Source organism: Epinephelus lanceolatus, chromosome 18, assembly GCF_041903045.1.
Source record: "Epinephelus lanceolatus isolate andai-2023 chromosome 18, ASM4190304v1, whole genome shotgun sequence".
Taxonomy (NCBI): Eukaryota; Metazoa; Chordata; class Actinopteri; order Perciformes; family Serranidae; genus Epinephelus; species Epinephelus lanceolatus.
In genome coordinates, this window is record NC_135751.1 from 6,886,442 (window position 1) to 6,906,686 (window position 20,245).

At 40.4% G+C, this 20,245-nt stretch overlaps 1 protein-coding gene across 1 annotated transcript; it reads left to right on the forward strand.

The window, feature by feature from the left end:
• The first annotated feature begins 882 nt into the window (after positions 1-882).
• rrn3 (RRN3 homolog, RNA polymerase I transcription factor) lies at positions 883-18,537 on the forward strand. The gene is made up of 17 exons (XM_033645899.2): positions 883-1,229; positions 1,456-1,512; positions 1,613-1,702; positions 2,584-2,713; positions 4,262-4,321; positions 5,065-5,128; positions 6,606-6,675; positions 6,906-7,004; positions 7,337-7,420; positions 9,614-9,737; positions 10,318-10,448; positions 12,505-12,635; positions 12,754-12,941; positions 14,460-14,568; positions 15,699-15,851; positions 17,213-17,297; positions 17,984-18,537. The coding sequence occupies exons 1-17, from the start codon at positions 1,134-1,136 to the stop codon at positions 18,119-18,121; spliced, it is 1,809 nt and encodes a 602-aa protein (XP_033501790.1). The 5' UTR covers positions 883-1,133; the 3' UTR covers positions 18,122-18,537.
• The last annotated feature ends 1,708 nt before the right edge of the window (positions 18,538-20,245 follow it).

Sequence of the window (20,245 nt, forward strand, 5' to 3'; positions counted from 1 at the left end):
AAGGAAAAATGTTAACTCTTTTACTGTTATAGCAGTAAAACTTTCCATGGAAATTGTTTGTTTGCTTGAACTCATGCTTGTGATGCCTGTTATCATCTCACAAAGTTGCACAGTGAAAAAAATGGCAAAGACAACAAATCCATATTAGTCAGAGGAGGAAAAGATTATACTTCTGGAGGAATACAATCATAGAAAGCTCAAACTACAATTTGATCCCCAAATACCAGAAAATGGAAAACAACTGAAAAAAAGAAATTGCAGCAAAAAATAATTCAGTCAAATCTGTAATGTAAAATCAGAAGCGTATCAATTGGGTTCTATATAGAGTCAGAGGTGCCTTACGTTTTTTTAATCTCATTTTGGTTGCTAACGTCTGTTGTGCAACGATCTGAGGATAAGTACAAGACCAAAATAAGGAGAAAAATAACTCTAACCCTAACCCTAACCTTAAATACTTAAGTAAATATTCTAAGGAAACCTTAAGGAGAATACTTGGGGGTGTGGGTGTTTTTGCAACTAACCCTAACCCTGTGCAACTGGCCACGGGTTCCCAGTCATTGTCTATTGATGACATCACAAGTTTGAGACTTACTTCTCTGGTTTCTTGCTTTAACAGAGAGTCGCTCATGTTCACAAATATTAACTGAACTTCCTGAGGCCATGGAAATAACATATTGGAATTCCTAATTTAGGTGGTGTTCCCCTTTAACATATATCTTTTGTTGTGTATACTTTTACATTGACCTCCGGCATTTTGCTAACTTCCCTTTATGTTACCTTTTCAAAATAATAAATAAAAAAACAAAAGAACAATGGCCAACCGGAACCTTGACCCTATGAGTCAAGCTTATGGGAAGACTTTGAATGTCGCACCGGTGTCCTGTATTCACTTCCGTAAACAAGCGGTTCTCTTCCTCTTGTGAGCACATGCGCCTGTAGACGGCACATTTAGGGACATATTTTCAAAACAGTGCAGTAACTCTTTAAAAAAATCCTTAACATTGTCCTTAAACTTTCGACTGCTGATGACCTTAACGATTTAAAATGTAACCAGCTTGTCTTTGTTCATCAGCCGGAGCCTGTGTCGTGAGGAAAGCTAACGTTAGCGTAGCAAAAATAAGCATTACTGAAGTATGGAGATAGACGGTCGGGACTTTTTGAACACTCCTCCTGTGAAGACTGTCAGATTTGGAGGCAGTGTCGCCGAAACGTTAGCTAAACATAAGCAGGTGAGTAACTACGTCATCTCTGCCTGTATTTATTGATTTAACGTTAGTTAAATGAAAGTTGAGACTGTGTTGAAGTGCAGCCCGGTGATGTTAATCTTTTAACACTGACGTTTCCGGGTGCTGTTAATGATGAATGAAAGCTCTTTGTTGCTGAAGTTACATTTACAGTAAAACATGAACTGTTTGCTTTCTGTGAATGATTTGCTGTTTCTGTCCTTGTTTGAAGGGAGACTCAAGTGACTATGAACTGCTGAAACATCAGCTGGCTGATCCTGAGATAAAGGTAAAGCCTTGGTGTGTTTCAGCTGACCTGGGATCTGTGTAATAACAGTGAGCCTTGGCACGTGGGTTTGTTCCTTACTGAGCTCTCTCTCCTCTGACAGGATGCTCAGATCATCAACTGGCTACAAGAGTTTCGGAGTTGTGTGACCCAGCTAACCAAGGACCATGAACAGCTCATCTATACTATCTTGGTGAGTGTGGCAAGACAAGAGGCTGAGGGTGAAGAATGCTTGTTGTAGCTCATCATATTCAGCTGTGGGGGTGGACACAGAACTGAAATAGGGATGCACGATACAGGATTTTTGCTGATATCCCACATTCCGATATTTTCCAACTCAGTTTGGCCGATTGCCAACGCTGATAGATGCACATATTAATTGCAGAGAACATTAAAGTCTCACCTGTGGTGGAACTGACATATTTTGCTTACTCTTATCATGATGGCCCATTAGCAGATGAAGATGTAACATACAATGGTTTCTGAATGTACACATTCACCGGGCAAAATAAGAAAACTACTTCAACCTGGCGTGGTGTCTGCAGTGATGCAGGAAGGCTGAACTGGAAGGCAAAGCTTCTGATTTACTAGTCCATTTACGTCTCTACTATAGTCATGAGCTATGGGTAATGACCAAAAGAATGAGGTCGCGGATTCAAGCGGCCGAAATTAATGTCCTCAGAAGAGTGCCTGGGCTCAGCCATAGAGATAGGGTAAGGAGCTTGTAGCAGAGCCGCTGCTCCATTGTGTCAGAAAAGGTCAGCTGAGGTGGTTTGGGCATCTAATCAGGGTGCCTCCTGGGTGTCTCCTGTTAGGGGTATTGTGGGCACGGCCAACTTGTAGGAGGCCCTGGGGCAGACCCAACTTCGGGTAAGTGGTTGAAAATGATTGGATGGATTTTCAAATTAAACTGTAAAATTCATCTCTACTTTAACAGACATGGATGATGCTATGCCTGAGATGATCCAGACTACAGCCACAACCAGGGCCAATTCCTAGAAAATAAATGAGCAACTGTTTAAAATATTGATTAATTGCTAAAACTTTTCTCTGGTTTCTTTTGTGTTTTCCTAGAGGCTTCCATGGGTTGGCCGGAGTCATGCTGTGGTGGAGGAGTACATGGCCTTCCTCAGTAATCTGGTCTCAGCACAGACTGTTTACCTGTGTGCCTGCCTCAAGATGGTGGTCTCCCACTTCACTCCCAGTAGGTCCCCCTGACTGGTGGTAAAACAATCCAAAGTTTATACACTAAAATATGGAATTTAAGCTCTCCCAGTGGTGTCAAAGAAGTTAAGGAATGTTGGTTATCTTAACACCACTAGTCTGCAGCCTGACTGTCATCATTTTATCTTTTCAGTTTGGTGTAAATTTTCATCTGAAGGCAAAGGGTGAAAAGAGGAGATTGAATGTATTTACTGTATTAACCATTAATAATCAATCAGTCAATTTATTTGTCAAATAAATCATGTACGGTATAATTCCAGTGAAATGTGATCCTATCATTTTCTTCAATTTTTACATTGTAGTTTAGTCTCTTCTTGTGTCCTTTACTGCTCCTCTTACATTGTAGGCTGCAGCCTTATAATTGTTTGTGTTTCCAGACGAGCTACCCTGAGGTTTTTATGCCATCCTAGATGGTTCTGGTAATCCATGGTTTCTGATTGGGGAATGATTTAACTGTAGTTATGGGTACTATTGTTTTTGTTGTGTTACAAATTAAATCTACAACAGACTCAGGGACGACAACAGCGATGGCCTTGAATGTGCTCCAGGTGGTCTGACCTTTTATGTCAGTGAGAGTGTGCACTGTAGATTTTTGACCACAATAAAATGGCTGCATGGATGCTTTTTCCGAATGCGGGTAGTAATTCCGCTCTGTGGAGTAAAGCAGTGATCACAGTGTTTATTCCCCTTTTGGCACAGTCACTATGTTGATGGAAGTCAGGCATAACCTTCCTGAGGTTAGCCTGATGGAAGTCTTCACGAACATGAACGCAGTGTCAGGAATTACCAGTTTGTGAGCACTTCAGGTCTTTGCAAAGATACTACGGGGCAGCTTCTGTACTCGCCTGTGGCAAAATGCAGACCGCCATTACAGTGACTGATGTGAATTCCTGTGGTAGATAGTATAATCTGCAACTGACTGTTAACCACTCCAGATTGGGGCAGCATTTCAGTATTCCTACCATCACACCAGCCCTTACTCACCATAAAGCACACACCTCTCCCTTTATTCTTAGCAGAGTCCTCTCCTCTGTTAGATCAAAATGTAGCAGAAAAAGTCACCCTGTTTGATTGTGCTGTCTGGTATCCTGGGATTTAGTAACTTGGCAGAGAGGATCCATGTGGCTGGGACTGCAGCCGGTGTATAAGTCATCCATGGATAAGGAGATGGACGCAGAGATGGTCCTGCTTGTCCCTGTAGTCAGGATCATAGCTGGTGCCCATCATCTCCACCTTTCCTCGGTGTTTACTCTGATGTTTACATTTGAAAACCCCAACAGGCTAGATAGCACATTTTGTAGGAGCAGAGTGGTGAGTTGATTTTCACATCCAAAAGAGTAACGCATAGCCATATGCCATCACTGTCCAACAACAGTAACAAAAAGCACAACCAGTACTTGTAAAATATAAGAGCATAAATGTAGCACAGATTTAGTGGAGCTGATGGGGAGGGGTGACTGAAAAGGTCTACGCCTTCTAGAAAAATATGAAGTGACTCATGGAAAAATATTTGTGTCCTTGTTTTCAGAGAGAGTGACCATCTGTGAAGGAGGGGTTGATATCTCTGATTCAGATGACGAAGATGAAAGTAAGTGTCCTCCTCTTGTTTCAAGTGAAACTTCAATATGTTAAACATTTGTTTCAAACATCAGAAACCCACTGTGGTTCAGGACGTTGAGCATGTTTTATATCTGACCATTGTGCTCTGGTGGACTCAGGGAGGTGGGGGGAGGCAGGGGACCTAGGTGCCCTCATGTTTGAAAAAAAGATGCCGCAAAAGTGCCCTCTTTGATGCCCCTATGGAAGATAAAACATGATCAGTTACCCTCTAGGGTGCCCCTTTCAGTGAGGGGAAAAAATGATGTGATGCTCTACGGTGCCCCTCCAATGGAGAAAACACAATAAACTGCTCTCTAGGGTGCCCTTCCAATAGAGAAAGCATGATGAAGTGCTCTCTAGGGTGCACATAAAATTAAGAAACATGATGCCATACAGGATGCCCTACATGCCAGAAAACTTTCTGCGTGTTGGTACCCAACCATATGCAGCTGGTGCCCCTTTTTTATGCCCCTGCCCCTTTGAATTGAATTGAATTGTTTATTGATCCACAATAAGCATCCTTTAACAGCATGAGTTTCCACTGCCATGGCCGGTTTTGCTGCCTGCTAAGGTTTTGCAGGTGACGAGGAAAGGGCAGGGAGAAGTGTGAATGGGAAGCAGGGCAGCGTTAGAAAATGACTTATGTCTTCATCTGCAAATTCTCTGGTTAAATACAAATGATTTAATGACGAATGTTAAATACAAACTCTGCTGTTGCTTTGATTTGTTAAGACCTCCCCAGAAACTTTGATCAGTGTCACCAGGCATTGCAGCTCATCACCAGATACGTTCCATCGTAAGTCTTTTAATATTCAACCTGTTTGTCTTCTTGTTCTAGTTTAAGTGTTTTTACCCACCAGCAGTTAAGATTTGGTCTTATACTTTTCTACAGGCAGAAACTAAAATAAACTAGACTGAATTATCTATAACAGTTGATAAGTGGATTAACTGGCAGAAATGATGTTATGCGTGTGCATGTAAATGTTTAACTAACAACTTTTTTAAAATATACTGGTGTGGCTTGACCGCAAAGTGCTTATATACTGTCTTTGGTGCTAAACTCCATGGCAACAGTAAACAATTTGTCACAGCAAAATCAGAGTAAATCTCCATGTGCAGGGGCGCTGTTAAATGTCCACAATTTTAATTGTTAGCCAGTTATCTCCCCTAAGAATCAGTCTTCTCTCCTTAAGGAGGTTGTAAGGAGAATAAATTCATTCAGAATGCCATCACGACTGCTGTCACCCCAAAAACAGTGGGTGCTGCAGCACCCTCAGCACCCCTACTTTCGCGGTGATGACTTCATGCAAATCAGATGAACTACGATCAGGCTCATTTACATCTGTAGTCTTAGTTAATACACCACTTATTTAGATTTCGTAAAGACTGAAGGTAATTTGACAGTAGGGGTGTAAATCACCAGTTTCATCACGATACAATATTATATTGATTCTTTGGACAACAGTATTTGTCGATATTACAAAGTTGGCCTCGATACGATTACGATTTAATGCGATTTTGCGATTTTGCCTGCGATCAGTATGAGACGATATTATATCCCAATTTAACACAGTCTGTTACAGAAGACGCTGCCACCCCTTTCTTTTTAACTTTTGGCCATATAAGATAAAAACAACATATAAATAACGTAAATAATAGTAACTGCCTTAGTGCAGTCAAGTTTACTTACTTCACTAACACACATAACACAGCACATGGGAAAAGTTAACCTTCAGGGCTTTCCAAGCCATCATCTTTTTCCTAAAACTTCAGGTCTGTCTGGCTTAAAACCCTGAAGGCAAACTTCTCCCAACAGCCATAAAACATGGTTTAGCAACAATATCGTTTAACAAAATTATCAAATTAAGCTCAGTTATAACTGTGTTGCAAACAAACAAAAAAACAAAAACAATGGAGATGGATATTTCAAACTGCTGTGTACTTGTCCAAATGCTATTGAAAGCTGACTAATATCAGCATATCTCACATGTCTTAATCGGAATATAATACATTTGGAATAAGACTGAATTTGGAATATTTCAACAGAATATTTAATCACATAATTTATATCAAATTGAGAAGTTTGGCATATTTGGAACAATAGTGAAATTTTAGCATGCATGTAAATGTTCCCATTGTTTCTGAAAATACTGTCAAACTATGCGTATTTATAAATAAAGTACAAGCATACTTTATTATGCATAGACAGCATGATCTTCACAAACCTATTTTCCTCTTGGTCTGTATTGTACTGGTTTGTCCTCTTCTTTCAGCACGAGTCGCTTTCTGATGCCCATTCTGCAAGAGAACTTCCCCTTTGTGCAGAAATCCTCCAGAACACTGGTAAGAGACAACTGAATGATGCGTCATGTAATACAGGTCTGCCAAGCTTGACAGGGGCTGATTATGATTGGGTGTAATTTGTCAGCTGCCTCAAACAGTAACAAGTAGTGAATGAATGTATACTGGTTCGGACACAGTTAAGATTTAGAATAAGATGTAAACAGTAAATTCTGTTCTGTTACAGCTACACAGTAGTGTTTTGTTGAATGATGGTTTGTTGCTCTCTACAGGAGTGTTACGTCCACAACCTCCTGAGGGTCACCACGTACATACCATCAATCCAGCGAGACATTCTGGAGGTGATCATTGGAAAGATGCTCAAACTGGATGTAAGTAGTTAAACTCCAAAATAACACAAGTGATCCAAAGAGTTTTACAGGGTACATTTCCCTGACTCGGTGGAAGGTGGATATGGTCTCTGAGGAGGCAGGACACCCGGTGACACTAGAATATACAGATAGAAAAACAGGAAATGTTTGTCTGCAGTGAGGTTGTCGCAGATCTTTAGGTTATTTGTAGCAAAAAGACGTGTCAGAAGCATTTCCAGGATTAAAGATGTTTTCTGTTGTGCCTGGCAATACAACTGATTCTGACTGTGAAAATAGTGCTGTTAGTGTGTCTCCTACTGTCTGTAACTGTGTGTGTGTGTGGTGTATTTTAGGTAAGTGCGTCGCGCTCAGACATTGAGGAGGCAGAAGAGAACGTAGTGCAGAACCAGCAGACAGAGGAAGGACTCTTTGACATGGTAACATCCAGCAACTGTTTGATGGTGCTTTTGGGATTTGGGGGAACTCAGTTTGAAATGCTCACTTTTAGAATAGAAAAATTGGTTGGTATAAAGCATTATGCATCTGGCAGTTTCACCCCAGGAAAGTGTTAAGCAGATGTAAAAGAAGAAACTGAATGACAATAAATAAATAATGGAAGTATGCTTATTGTTGAAAATGTTGAAACGTTTCTTATAAAGTGAGTAATAACAAATTTGAGTTTTTGAAATGTCTTATGTATGGCAGTAACAACAAGAACAAAAACTGCATAACTTAAAAGTCAGATTTAAAGAACCAATAGATAACCCTGCAAAAAGCCCCAAAGAACTGTCACGGAATGAAACATAAATCCTCACATTACAAGTGAATAAAAATGTGTACAAACATTTGGCAAATTTTTGGCAAATCAAAGTTAACGCAATGGATCAGAAATCATTCACAAGAACAATTAGGGAAATCAGCAGGGAGACATACACCATCACCTCAAGCCGTAAATTAGCCTTTTTGCGTCTTTTAGTATAGTAATCTATATTCCCCTCAGAAAATAAGCTTCACCCAACAACTATTCAGTAGTTTCTGTGCTTTTACACTAATGCCTAACTATAAAGCACCTTGACCACACGTGATACACTTCTGACAGACACTGAGCCTGCTGTCCTTAGAGTGGTTGTGGAAATTAAAGGGATGCTCTGCGGATTTTTAACCAGCTTTGTGTCAGTGTGGGTAGTATCTTGAAGTGAATTGTGTTAAACTTCCCACTGTCTTTCCAGAGCCCTGATTTCCCTGCTCACTGGCCAGCAAAATGCTGTGGATTTTCACTGGCCTTCATGCTGTTGCCCATACTACAGATTGTACTTCCTTATTTTCTATGCCCACCACCACTGACACGGAGACTATACAGGCAGCATGAGAGAGAGAGAGCTGCGGCTGTAATACAGGAGTTTGTGAACAGGAAGTGGGCGCCATTCTGTTTCTTGTATTGTAAAAACAGAGGCTGAAAAAACTGAGATAAAGTGGTAAAACTAGGCAGTGCTGATCAAATATAAACCAAGATTCTGTTACTGCCTTGCCTGCTTTTCTCCTCAGATGTTTTCATAAACATTTTAGCTTACCGTTAACTGTAAAATGAGATCGTTTGTTTTTGAATAAGCAACTCGCATTACATCACCAGTGGGAATGTTAATGGGTCCAATGTAGCGCAGTGGATTCTGGTAGTTGTACGATTTCCAAAGTATTTGTGTCTTCTACTGCACAGACAGCCCAGTTTTATAAAAAGACCATCTTTCCAGCAGTAAAAAACTTTTTTTAAGGACAAACAACAATCCCCCTTCAGACTAGCACTGCTGGAATAAAACTTTTGTAAAACCTTACAAGGACCCAACTCTTCCTCTAATTACAGCGTACAAAGTGAGTCAATACTGAAAAAAAAAATCACCTCCAAGGCACTGGCATCCCGGGTAGAAACAATCCTTCCATCTTTAATTCACAGTGATCAAAACCAAACCACTGACATTAGAAGAATCTGAAATTTGATTAATTTACAATATAATAAAACATAGACAATTATTGTCTTATTAGACACAGATATGTCTCTTTTCCTCCCATATCCTTACACACACAACTCCCATACACACATGTAAACCTACTCATGCGCACAGTACAATATACAGTGGCATGCAAAGGTTTGGGCACCCCTGGTCAAAATTTTCTTCACTGGCTGCAACACAAGCCTAAAGTATGATTGAGCCACCCCCGTGTTTGACAGTTCAGACTCATGAGCAGACCTGCTGCTTCAAATGCAAGAGCTCAAAAAAACAGTGTCTCTTGAAGTGTTTGCTGAGGTGTAGTGCTCAAAGGGGATTAAAGTATCAGTGGAGATGAGTTTGGTAAAGAATTGTAAGGGTTGCTGTATCAAGCAGAATGATCTGGCAGTGACACCACTGGAAATGATTGTTGTTGAATTAGAATAAATTGTATGACAATAAATCAAATAACGAATTCTAGCATTTAAGCAGGGTGTTCAAAATAGATAAAATGTCTGCAGGAATGTCTGTAATTAATACCATTAGTATATTACAGAAGTTAAAAAAAAAAAACTGACAACGTGAAGAAAGGTGACTGACCAGTGTAGAAAGGCCTTGACAACCTGTGTGTGTGTGTGTCTGTTTCAGGATGAGGACATGTCAGCAGATCAGCCCTCCAGGACGGCTGTGATGGCCCACCCAGTGGCTGAAAGGCTGGACACTCTCATGGCTGTTCTGATGGCTTACATCAAGGACGTCTGCTATGTCAATGGTAGCTGAATTAACACAGCTTTAACACTGAAGACCAGAGTTGCGCCCATATTTCTCGTAACAAGAATGACCAATAACCCCAAAAACACACTAAGCAGCAGCAAAGTGCAGCTCGCCGCATTACTTCCTTTTTTCAGCAGCTGGGAGGCATATTCATGTGTTTTAGGTGGGAAAGAATTCTTTGTAACATCGGTCAACATGTCACAGGAGTCACAGAACAACTCTGTTTGCTGACTGGCTGCAGGTATTCTCTGGCTGTAATTTGAGGCTAAAAGTTTAACTATCACTAACTTTTAGTTTGGCCACACTTCACCATCAGTCGGCCACAGCAGCCTTCCATAGCCATTGCATGGCAGTTTGCTGCAGGCCCCACTTCGCCGCTGCCTGGTGTGTTTTGGCATAACCAGCAGAGTTTATAGAGGCTCTGACTGAGTGGAATAAGTTTGAAAGAATTTCACACAACACAGTTTTGAATCCAAGGAACTGTCAGATGCACTTTTTGTACTGAGCAGCCTTTGTGTCCTTGTGTGGTGAATATTTTTGTTATAAAGTAGTGTCATCATCTGTTTTCTCTCTCTCAGACACTCTTCATGTGGAACGGACCAAGGATCTGTACAGAGATTTGTTGAGTGTGTTTGACAAGCTCATTCTGCCAACACATGCTTCCTGTCACGTCCAGTACACACTCTTTTACCTCTGCAGTTTCAGAGTGGTCAGTACTTTCCACACTTTGTGTGTGTGTGTGTGTGTGTGTGTAATGAAAGCAGAATGTAATATTAAGCCTTCGACCTTATCTCCAGCAGTGAGAGACATACTTAGTTATACTGATGTTAGGGGACAGACACAGTTAGTGACAAGCTGGTGAACATCATGGAGCATGTAGCAGCTGAAGAGACAGATATTTCATTCAGGAGTTGGTGGAGACTAAATATAGAGCTAAAATCAGTGTTGGATTTACATTCACAAGGTGAACACAAACTTAACCCTGAATGAATGTTGTTCTATTTTGCCAAACACAGTGGTCGTGTGATAATGTTAATCCCATGTGAACTGGCACCGCTGTGATTTAGGGTTGCATAGGCTGTGATGATAGTTATACATCAAAGTTTTGACAGCATTTTGGCTGCAGAAGGCTCATCTTGCTATACAGCCTGGAAAAGTGTGCACACAGAAAAAAGCAAGCTCAGATTTTTTCAGAATTGGACAATGTATGGGACACTTGCTTTAATTTAACCCACATTTAAATAAACAATCATTTTATCAGTGTAAAACACACTTCATTCAAAGTCAACAAAAACAAAACAAATCTCACAAAAGCCACCTTGGTTTGTCTTTCCACTGTTCCAACAGTCACAACTCTGGAAATAAACCCTTAATTCACCCAGTTGGATGTGAAAATATGCTGGCTGTATACACGCTCAAATTAATGTTTTAATGCCTCCACGCTGGCGATAGCCGTGGCGCTAATTCTAGTTTAAAATGGAGTCTGGTGGGATTGATGATGGCGATTTCATCTCTGTTTCTGGTTAAACATAAGGAATCTTAATCTTCAACAAAGACATCACCCTCTGTAGGGATCCTTTTGATAGTCGTCAGCCACTTAGAATAACAAGCCTGTCAGTGGCAAAAATGCACTTTATGTGGACATATATTGACAGTGCTCAACTGCCCTGAGGGATTACAGTGCAGCCTGTTTTTTGGCACTGCTGGCTGTGTCGCTCAAAACTGGACCAATTTCAAAAACTGTTGTTCCCATTAGTCACTTAGACACAAACACATGGGAAAATAGGGTCCAGATTGTTACCCCGTAGTAGGGCTGGGTGATATAACATCTGTGCCATATATCAATATATTATCAGGCAGATTTAGATTTAGACAATACAGGGTCAAGTTGCATTATATAAGGCATACCAGTGTGCTTCTCTCCTCTCTCACACTCTCCGCACAGCTCCACCCAACTCACTCACTCGCAAACTCTCCAGCAACACAAAGAGAGACACAGTACTGCTACTGTTTATTCTGTCAGTTTAATCTGTCAGCTCTCAGTACTTTTGTAGCTTCTAACTGAATCTCTGTGGTTTGTTGTTTAGTTTCTCTCCTGCGTCCTGTTTGTACTTTCTGTTTCATGTTCGCTGTCGGCTGTATTAGAAGTTGTGTGAAGTTGCAGCTCAGAAACCCAAGATATATATCGTGTATTGCCATTCAGCCTGAAAATACAGAGATATGAATTTTTGTCCATATCGCCCAGCCCTACCCTGTAGCAACTATGTAAGGTGATATTATGTCCAGTGTTGGTGACAGCTGGTTCTAGTGCCCCCTAGTGGCCAAAAAGCAAAGAATGCCTTGTTCAACTGAAATTAAATTCCATCTTTTTCTCCTACAGCATGCATATCTGCTAAAAAATGGCATTTTCTTTGCTCCAATTTGAAAAAAAATGTAATGATGACTGTGCTGTGTGATTGTTGGTTTTATGATGGTGTGTATGGCAGTCAGAATGCTTCACTCTTCATACAGCCAGTCACCTCACATCCAATTTCTTCGTGAGTTCTACAATACAAAATGTACCACTATCCAAATAATCACTGTATGTTTGACTTACCCAACATCAAGTGTAAACTGCCTTGTTCTAAATCACCTATGCTGCTTTGGATTTGTTGCTTTTTGAGGATAAGGTCTGATTTAGTTATCTCATTTTCTTTGGTGAATATGCTCCTTGTGAGATGAGGCCTGTCTTGAGTCCCGTATGTGTTGTATTCTCTGTGTCACAGGCCCTGGCTGAGGCCTTCCTGGATCACCTGTGGAAGATCCTGCAGAGTCCCTCTCAGCCCGCTGTCCTCCGCCAGGCTGCTGCTGGATACCTGGGGAGCTTCCTGGCCAGAGCCAAGTTCATCCCTGTGCTGTGAGTTCATTCTGCTGAAGAGAACACAATACAAAGGCAGCCAAAGTGAGCAGTTCATTCCTCTGTGACCATGTTTATTCTGCTGTTCTAATCCCCTCTTTGGTCCTCCCTCCTGCAGCACCGTGCGGGCATGTCTGGACCTGCTGCTCTCCTGGATCCATCGCTACATCGACAGCCAGGACAGCAGTGGCAGACAGGCCTGCTGTGACATCAGCCTGCATGGGCCCTTCTACACTGCATGCCAGGCCGTCTTCTACACAATTATCTTCAGACACAGAGCCATGCTGGAGGGCAACATGAAGAAAGGTACACGCCTCTGATCTGCAGCAACATCAACAGTCAGCATCACCTGACACTCAAACATGTTAATCTTTTTTTCAACTGCACAAACTTTCCCTAGGAACCTTTTGAGGAACTTGTTGCATTTTGACTGCAGAGATCAGGGTCTAAATTCAGTCGCAGGAACATTCTTTTACCACCCAAAAAGTCTCTGATTGGAGGGTTAGTACTAGGGTTAGAGGGTTAGAACAGGAACTTCTGGGATGGAGTTTGCAGGGAGGCGTGTCACTGATTGGTCAAACACACAATGAGCCTGCTTCAAGTCAAGTACCGCTTTATTTATAAAACAAGGAAGTACTCTAGTATCAATTTAGGATCACTTTAGGATGAGGGGAGAGCATTTCTCTTTTTTTATGTAAAGGCAGGCTCTGCTGTGGTCTTCCTGACTCATTTTAAAACTGAGAGCGAAAAACAGACATCACACCAGTGAGCTCAGAGAGGATGACAGTGCTGCAGTGCTGTGAGGAAGGTGGTTAATGAGAGAAATAAAACAAATTCTGATTGTTTCACAGAGGATATAGAAGTAGTTTCACAGAGGTCTAAAGCAGAAATAAATGACCATCAAACTCAACAGATGATCCACTGTGGAGACAGACGCTCAAAGTTTCAGTGTCCTTCTCAGCATTTCATTCATTACGTCCAACTTTCAGCATTATATGCAGCAGTAAATGTTGTCGTTGTGTATTTTTCATTTTTTTTAGATGAAACGGGTGGGCAAACTGACTTTGAGGCTGCACTGAGCGAGTTCACCTCTGCCCACCAGCAGCCCTTGTCTGTCATGTTGCTTTCTCTTTCATCAGCAGACTAATTTGCCCAGTCTTCACGGGTTTTTAGACCGTTGTGGAACTGCAGATAACAGTGGGCTGAAGAACCTTTCAGTTTCTTGAAATGTTGACTCTGGGACTAAATGTCCTGGAAACTTTGATTCAAAACGCAGCTTTATAGAAGTCATTATAGAGTCATTTTGTCATCCTGACAGGACCACACCTGAATACTTTCATGCCGTTTGACATCACTGGTTGTTATTAAAATGTGTCAAACTACACTGGGCAAACACAGCTCATCAGTGTATGAACCCAAGGTTCCTGTTAACAACCAGGATTTAAATAAAACACAAACTGCTGAAAAACCATTAACACCAGGGTTTAAGGATTTAGTGCAAGTAATACATATTAGAGTGTTTATGGTTTATCAAGTCAATTGATTATACATCAAATCTGCTTACAGCTTTAAAATTTTTTTGTTCAGTTTGACAATTTAAATGAAACTCAATAAATTCCACTTTCCAAAATAAAATCACAGGTTACTGCGAGTCATGTGATGTTTTAAAATTGCTGGGGTTTTTTTCAACCAACAGCCCAAAATTGGCAGCAAATCCACACTGAACAATAATATCAGAACATCTAGTTTTGTAACAAGGAAAGAGTGGAATGAATCCAGAGTCACTCTGTCTTTTTTTTTTGTGTATGTGTGTGTTTGTTTCAGGTCTGGAGTATCTGCAGAGTCTGAACCTGGAGCGAGTGGTGATGTGTCAGTTGAATCCCCTCAAAGTTTGCCTGCCATCAGTCACCAGCATGTTTGCTGCCATCACCAGGTGCGCTCCCTGACCTTCCTCTCTCATTGGCTCTGCTCATCCATGCTGACAGTTGACAGTAACCGTGCTCTCTAACTTTGATTACTAGTTTCTGTCCTGGAAATGCGGCATAGATTAAGAACCAAACAGTTATTACAGCTGGGAATGTTGTATTTTTCTGAACGTTCTCATGTGTCTCAATTACAGTGGTAGGAGAAGAACCAACACCACAGAGTAAAACTACTTCACCACAAACATTATCAGCAAAATGTACTTGAAGTATCAAAAGTAAAAGTACGTGTTCCACAGGAAAATGGCCCCTGTGACTGATAGATTATTATTTTATTATGTGAGTAGACGTTGATGATAATTCAATGTGTGAGCAGCGTTTTTGTAATCCTCTGATAATAGGTCGCATTTTGCAACCATGGAGCACCACTGTGACTTGCAAATATTATTAATATAGGAACTGGGGAGGTGTTTGTTTGTTTCCAGCTCACAGTGAATAAATTCTCATGTTTAAAGACGTAGCGGTAATGGTTTAAGTTAATGGCAGTTTGCTAACTGCTAACAGTTAACTGTTGGCAGAAAACATCAACTCTTCTGGCTCGAAACAAGCTGGGTGCTTCAAAAAAACAAACAAACAAAAAAAAGCAGCAGTGGTTCCACTTTGATTTATGTAATTATAACAATGCTTCATTATCACAGTATTTTATTTAACTTTATTAGAATAGTACATTATTAAGCTTTATTATTACAGTAGCCACTTTATTTAACTTTATTGTAACTGTAGTTCATTTAATAATTTTAGAATTTTGGAATAGAAGTATAACGTAGCATATATTGGACATACTCCAAGTACAATTACCTAAAAATTTTAATTAGATAAAGCACTTGACTTAAACTTAAATGTGCTTAGTTGCTTTTCACACTGCCAACTTGGTTTTAAATAATACACACAAGAGCTAACGTGGCTGCCTCAGTGTTTTTAGGTACCTAAATCCAAATGTAATGTTATTTGGAAATGGCACATAGTGTGGAATAAACCACAGCTCTGCATCAGCATCAGCATGCCCCCACAGTCGATTGTTTAAATGGTGTTTGAAGTTTCCCTCCTGGTCATCACAGCAGCTCTTGTTGTTTTGTTGCAGGACGTATCAGGTGGTGTTCTGCTACACTATCATAGAGAGGAACAACCGCCACATGCTGCCGGTGGTCCGCAGTTCTGCAGGGGGGGACAGTGTGACCACCAACACCAACCCTCTGGACAGCTTCTTCCCCTTTGACCCCTACCTGCTCAAGAGGTACACTGGCTCATTATTCTCTGTAATGTAACCTTTTTGGGCAAGACAGTCAATCTATAACTCTTTTATGTCTTTTATGTCCTCTGACTTCCCCACAGCAATCTCTGAGTTGAAATTTTGATGAAATTATATTTCTTAGGAGTCAGAAGTTGTGAGTGGATTCTGTAGAAGGGGTGCCATATTCCAGATTGTTCTAATATTTTCAGTGGGATGCTCAATAGGCTGGGATTCAGCCTTCAACTGTAACAACAACAGCATTATGGAAATAATCTTTACTGATGTCGACCATTTTGTTCAAGCATAAAATCCTTTTTGTTTAGTCAGGAACAGCCCCGAAATCATCACTATTGTCAAACCCACCAGACTCCATTTAAAAAACAAACAAAGAGTAATTTAATCATCAAAAGAGACACTTCAGTCAAAGTAGACAGAAGCAAAATAAAACTCAAAAAGCCTGTCTTGGTTCATGTCTCCACTGTTACAACAATCACCAACTCCGGTTTGGTTGAAATAAACTGTTAATACACCCAGTAAGATGTGAAAATATGCTGGCTCTATATGCGCTTAAATTAATGTTTATTTAAATGGAGCCTGGTTTGTTTGGTGATAGCCATTTTGTGGCTGTTTCTGGTTAAACAAAAAAGGATCGTACTCTTTATTAATAAGGTCGACCTCTGTCGGGATCTTTCCATAATGTTGTTCGACACTTAGAATAACAATCTGAGCCAATCAGTGGCAAAAACCAGCACATTTGTGGATGTAAATGAACAGTGTTCAGTTTGCCCGCAGGGACTTTTTTTCTCTTTTCTTTCAGTGGTAGGTCATCTACACTGTTGCTTTGTTGTAATTAGCTTCGTACAATAAAGCGATCCATTGTCCCATTCATGGCTTTCTCCTTATAAATGTTATAATCCCTCACACTGGCTGCCAATCAGGGCTTTTGATGTGTCTCACACAGTAATAATTCCCATGCGCAAACCATGAAGGTTTTTTAAATTAAATCAAATTATATTTTTTAGCCTCTTATCTTTTAGCTGTACTTCTTTTTAGGAAATGGGTGCACACAACATACTGATACATTCAGTTAATAATTAATTAATTATTCTCCAGTGCACACCAGTGTGCCGCCATTTCAGAGCCACTGTCCTAGGAGACTTTGTGAGTGTCTTTGGTGCACAGGAGGTGTGTGACTCTATGTTTGGTGATTGTGTGGAATTAACTGAGAAACAACGTCATACGTCAGACAATGGAAACTCAAACTGTGTAAACCAAAGGCAACAAACAGGGTCTTAAAGGTGTGTGTGTGTGTGTGTGTGTGTGTGTGTGTGTGTTTGTCTGTTTGTGTCTGTGTGGGTGTGCAGGTCTGGTAAGCTGATTGAGCCACTGTATCAGGTCTGGGAGGAACTATCAGATGCAGAGCTGCTTCCCACCAAAACAGGACAGCAGGTGAGACGACAGAAGGATCGGCCTGTTTAAGGAGTTCTATAGCAATTTACTATGACACTGCCATTAAGTTGGAGGACTTGGCAGTTTTTTTAAGAACTGGGTCTGCAACTGTTCTATTTTATTATCAATTATTTCCTTGTTCGATCTCTTTGTCTGTAAAAACATCAGAAAATAGTAAAACATCCCATCACAGTTTCACAGAGCCCAAGCAGACATATTTAGATGTCTTGTTTTGTTTAATCAACAGTCCAAATCCCAAAGACATTTCCTCACCTAAACAATGATATAATGATATACCTATAAACAGCCACATTCACACAGTGGAGACTCTGGAACCAGAGGAACCAACGTAGGAATCGTAGTCACTGATGTCATTAGTGACTTTATTCAGACAAAGAGCAACAAAAGACATCAAACAGCTGTTTCCCCAGGCTGAGTCATCCTGCCTGTGACCTGTAGAATATATGTCAGTGATTAAATGTCCCTTTAAGTCTCCTTCCTCTGTGCTAAGGTTAAATATATGTCATCAGAGAAATGAAAAATACATAAAAATATGAAATGGAAATGTATGTGTTATGGGTAAAAATGAGAGAATATGGAAATTAGCCATCAAGTGTCACTGTATCCTGTGTATTCCTTGATATGGGTTTGGGTTTTATCTTCATGTTTCATTTTGTGTGTGTCAGGGCTCGAGGGAGGACGAGGATGACTTTCTGTGTGGGGAGACGCCCAAAGCGGAGGGCATCGTGGGAATGACACCGAGCTCCTACGGCTCAAACATCTGCAGCCCGAGCAGCGTGGGTTCACCCCCTGTCGCCTTCTAGAGACCCTGATAACGAGCATTACATTTAATTTATATTCAAACACAAACTGAGGAACACATGAGCCAGTCACACTGCGGTGATGGGACTGAGCTCTCATCTGTGTTGAAGAATCAGACTGTTCAGTGTTTCATTTTAGGGAATTACAGGTCTACACAGTCAGATTTAAACTTTATTATGTTATGATTAATCACAGTTCAGGCCATGTTGGCACGTGCAAAAACAGCATGGAAACTGCAATGAAAGCAACCGTATCAGTGAGAGAGCCTCAAACTCCTGATGATCAGAGTAAGTAAATATTCTGACGAAGTATCTGAAGTTTGAAACAAACTGTTTTAGAGGGGCTCTCTGCTTTTGTCTGTTTTTTTTTGTATGGCAGAAAAGTCAACTCAAATTAAACTGAGTTTGAGAAGTTAAATTGTAAAATATTGTTATGAGACAATGTGTTTGTTTATGAAACTCACCAAACAACAATCCCAAAGACATCTGACATCTGAGACAGGAGTCTGAATTGACTGCACGCTTGGCTCATCACGATGAGTACTCTAGTTTAAGCAGTTCTGAAGGGGCTAACCAATGAAAGGGCCACAGGAAACTGGAGGCAGCAGACATTCATTGCCACTAATGAAATTAATGCATTTAGTTACAGTTTGCTACCATGGAGCACTGGTTCAACTTGAAAATACTATTAATATATGAACTGGAGAGCTGTTAGTGCGTTTCCAGCTCACAGTGAGTAAGTCCTCATGTTTAAAGGCGTAGTGGTAACAGTGTACCTCTGTGCTAACTGCTAACAGCTAATTGTAGACCAGAGGGTTTGTAGTTTGCAGTTCATTGCAAAAAACATCAACAGTCAACTTTATTGTTACTGTAGTTCATTAAGTAATTTTGTATTTTTAGTAGTCTACAGAACTTAATATTTCAAAATATTTCAGAGTATATCGTGAATCATGATATAGCCTAAAAATATTACGATATTATCTGAAGCCACACGCCCAGCCCTATTTACAACCATTTATCAAAAGTAAGTCCACATATAAATCAAACTTAGCAACAGAACAATCGATTTTGTATCAATAACGTAGCCTACCATTTTTTTATTTGCTATGGAAGCTACAATGTTGCCATAGAAATGGCAGAGTAGGGGCGACCTCAAGCTCACCAGGTAACGGTTAGGAGTCCTAAGCAGCTGCCCGGGTTAAACTAGAGGATCTAGAGGACTCATCATGACGAGTCCTCTAGTTTAAGCAGTTCTGAAAGGAGTAACCAATGAAAGTGCCGCAGGAAACTGGAGGCAGCAGACATGCACTGCCACTAATGATATTAATGCAATGGGACTCATTGAACAAGCTTCATGGGAAAGTTTAAGTTTAAGTTTATTTACTTTATTAATCCCCTGAGGGGAAATTCAATAAAGATATTCATAAAGATATTCATTCATAAAGAAGACGGAGTGACATAAGATACATGGGTTACACTTTGTAATAACCATCATTAAAAATGGTAAATTAATAGTTAAACTTTAATTGATAGTTGTTTTACTGTTAATAAACAATGAAATGATAATTAATGGTTACTGATTACTAATAATACTGTGTCTCTTCAAGTCTTTTTTTTTTTTTTTTTTTTTTTTAAACCTTCCTCTGAACGCCACAGTTTTTATTTGGCACATCAACTTTCCTCAGATACGTCTCAGATTTTCCACCATAGCATGCACACACAGATGCAGCACTGAAAACACAAAACGTTTTTTTATGTTTCTATACATTTCTGTGGTGTGCTCCCTCTGTCTGATGCCTTTAGGATTTCAGTAGATTGAAGTTAAGTCATGTTTCTTTTCTGCACCACAATTGTGTAAATACATCCCATGCTGTTTTAGGCCTGCTCTTCTGTTTGCCAGAGTCTAGGACAGAATGCACATGGAACACAGGCAATCTGCCCCTCAGTGACTTCTCAGTAATCTTGTTGTTAGTACACATTGTCTGGCATCAGCTGTATAGCACAGTAACATGAGATATGAAAGTCTTGTAGTCTAAGGCATTTAGTTACTTCTGTAGGAAACTGTAGGCCGGTAAACAGATCATGTTGACCAGCCGCCACAGCAGGGCCGGCGTTGTTTTCACCTTT

Bases quoted from the DNA above. Each gene is read 5' to 3' on its own strand.
- rrn3 (XM_033645899.2), top strand. From the start codon at position 1,134: ATGGAGATAGACGGTCGGGACTTTTTGAACACTCCTCCTGTGAAGACT. The intron at 1,230-1,455 runs GTGAGTAACTAC...CCTTGTTTGAAG, and splicing joins CGTTAGCTAAACATAAGCAG to GGAGACTCAAGTGACTATGA. The intron at 10,449-12,504 runs GTCAGTACTTTC...TCTGTGTCACAG, and splicing joins ACCTCTGCAGTTTCAGAGTG to GCCCTGGCTGAGGCCTTCCT.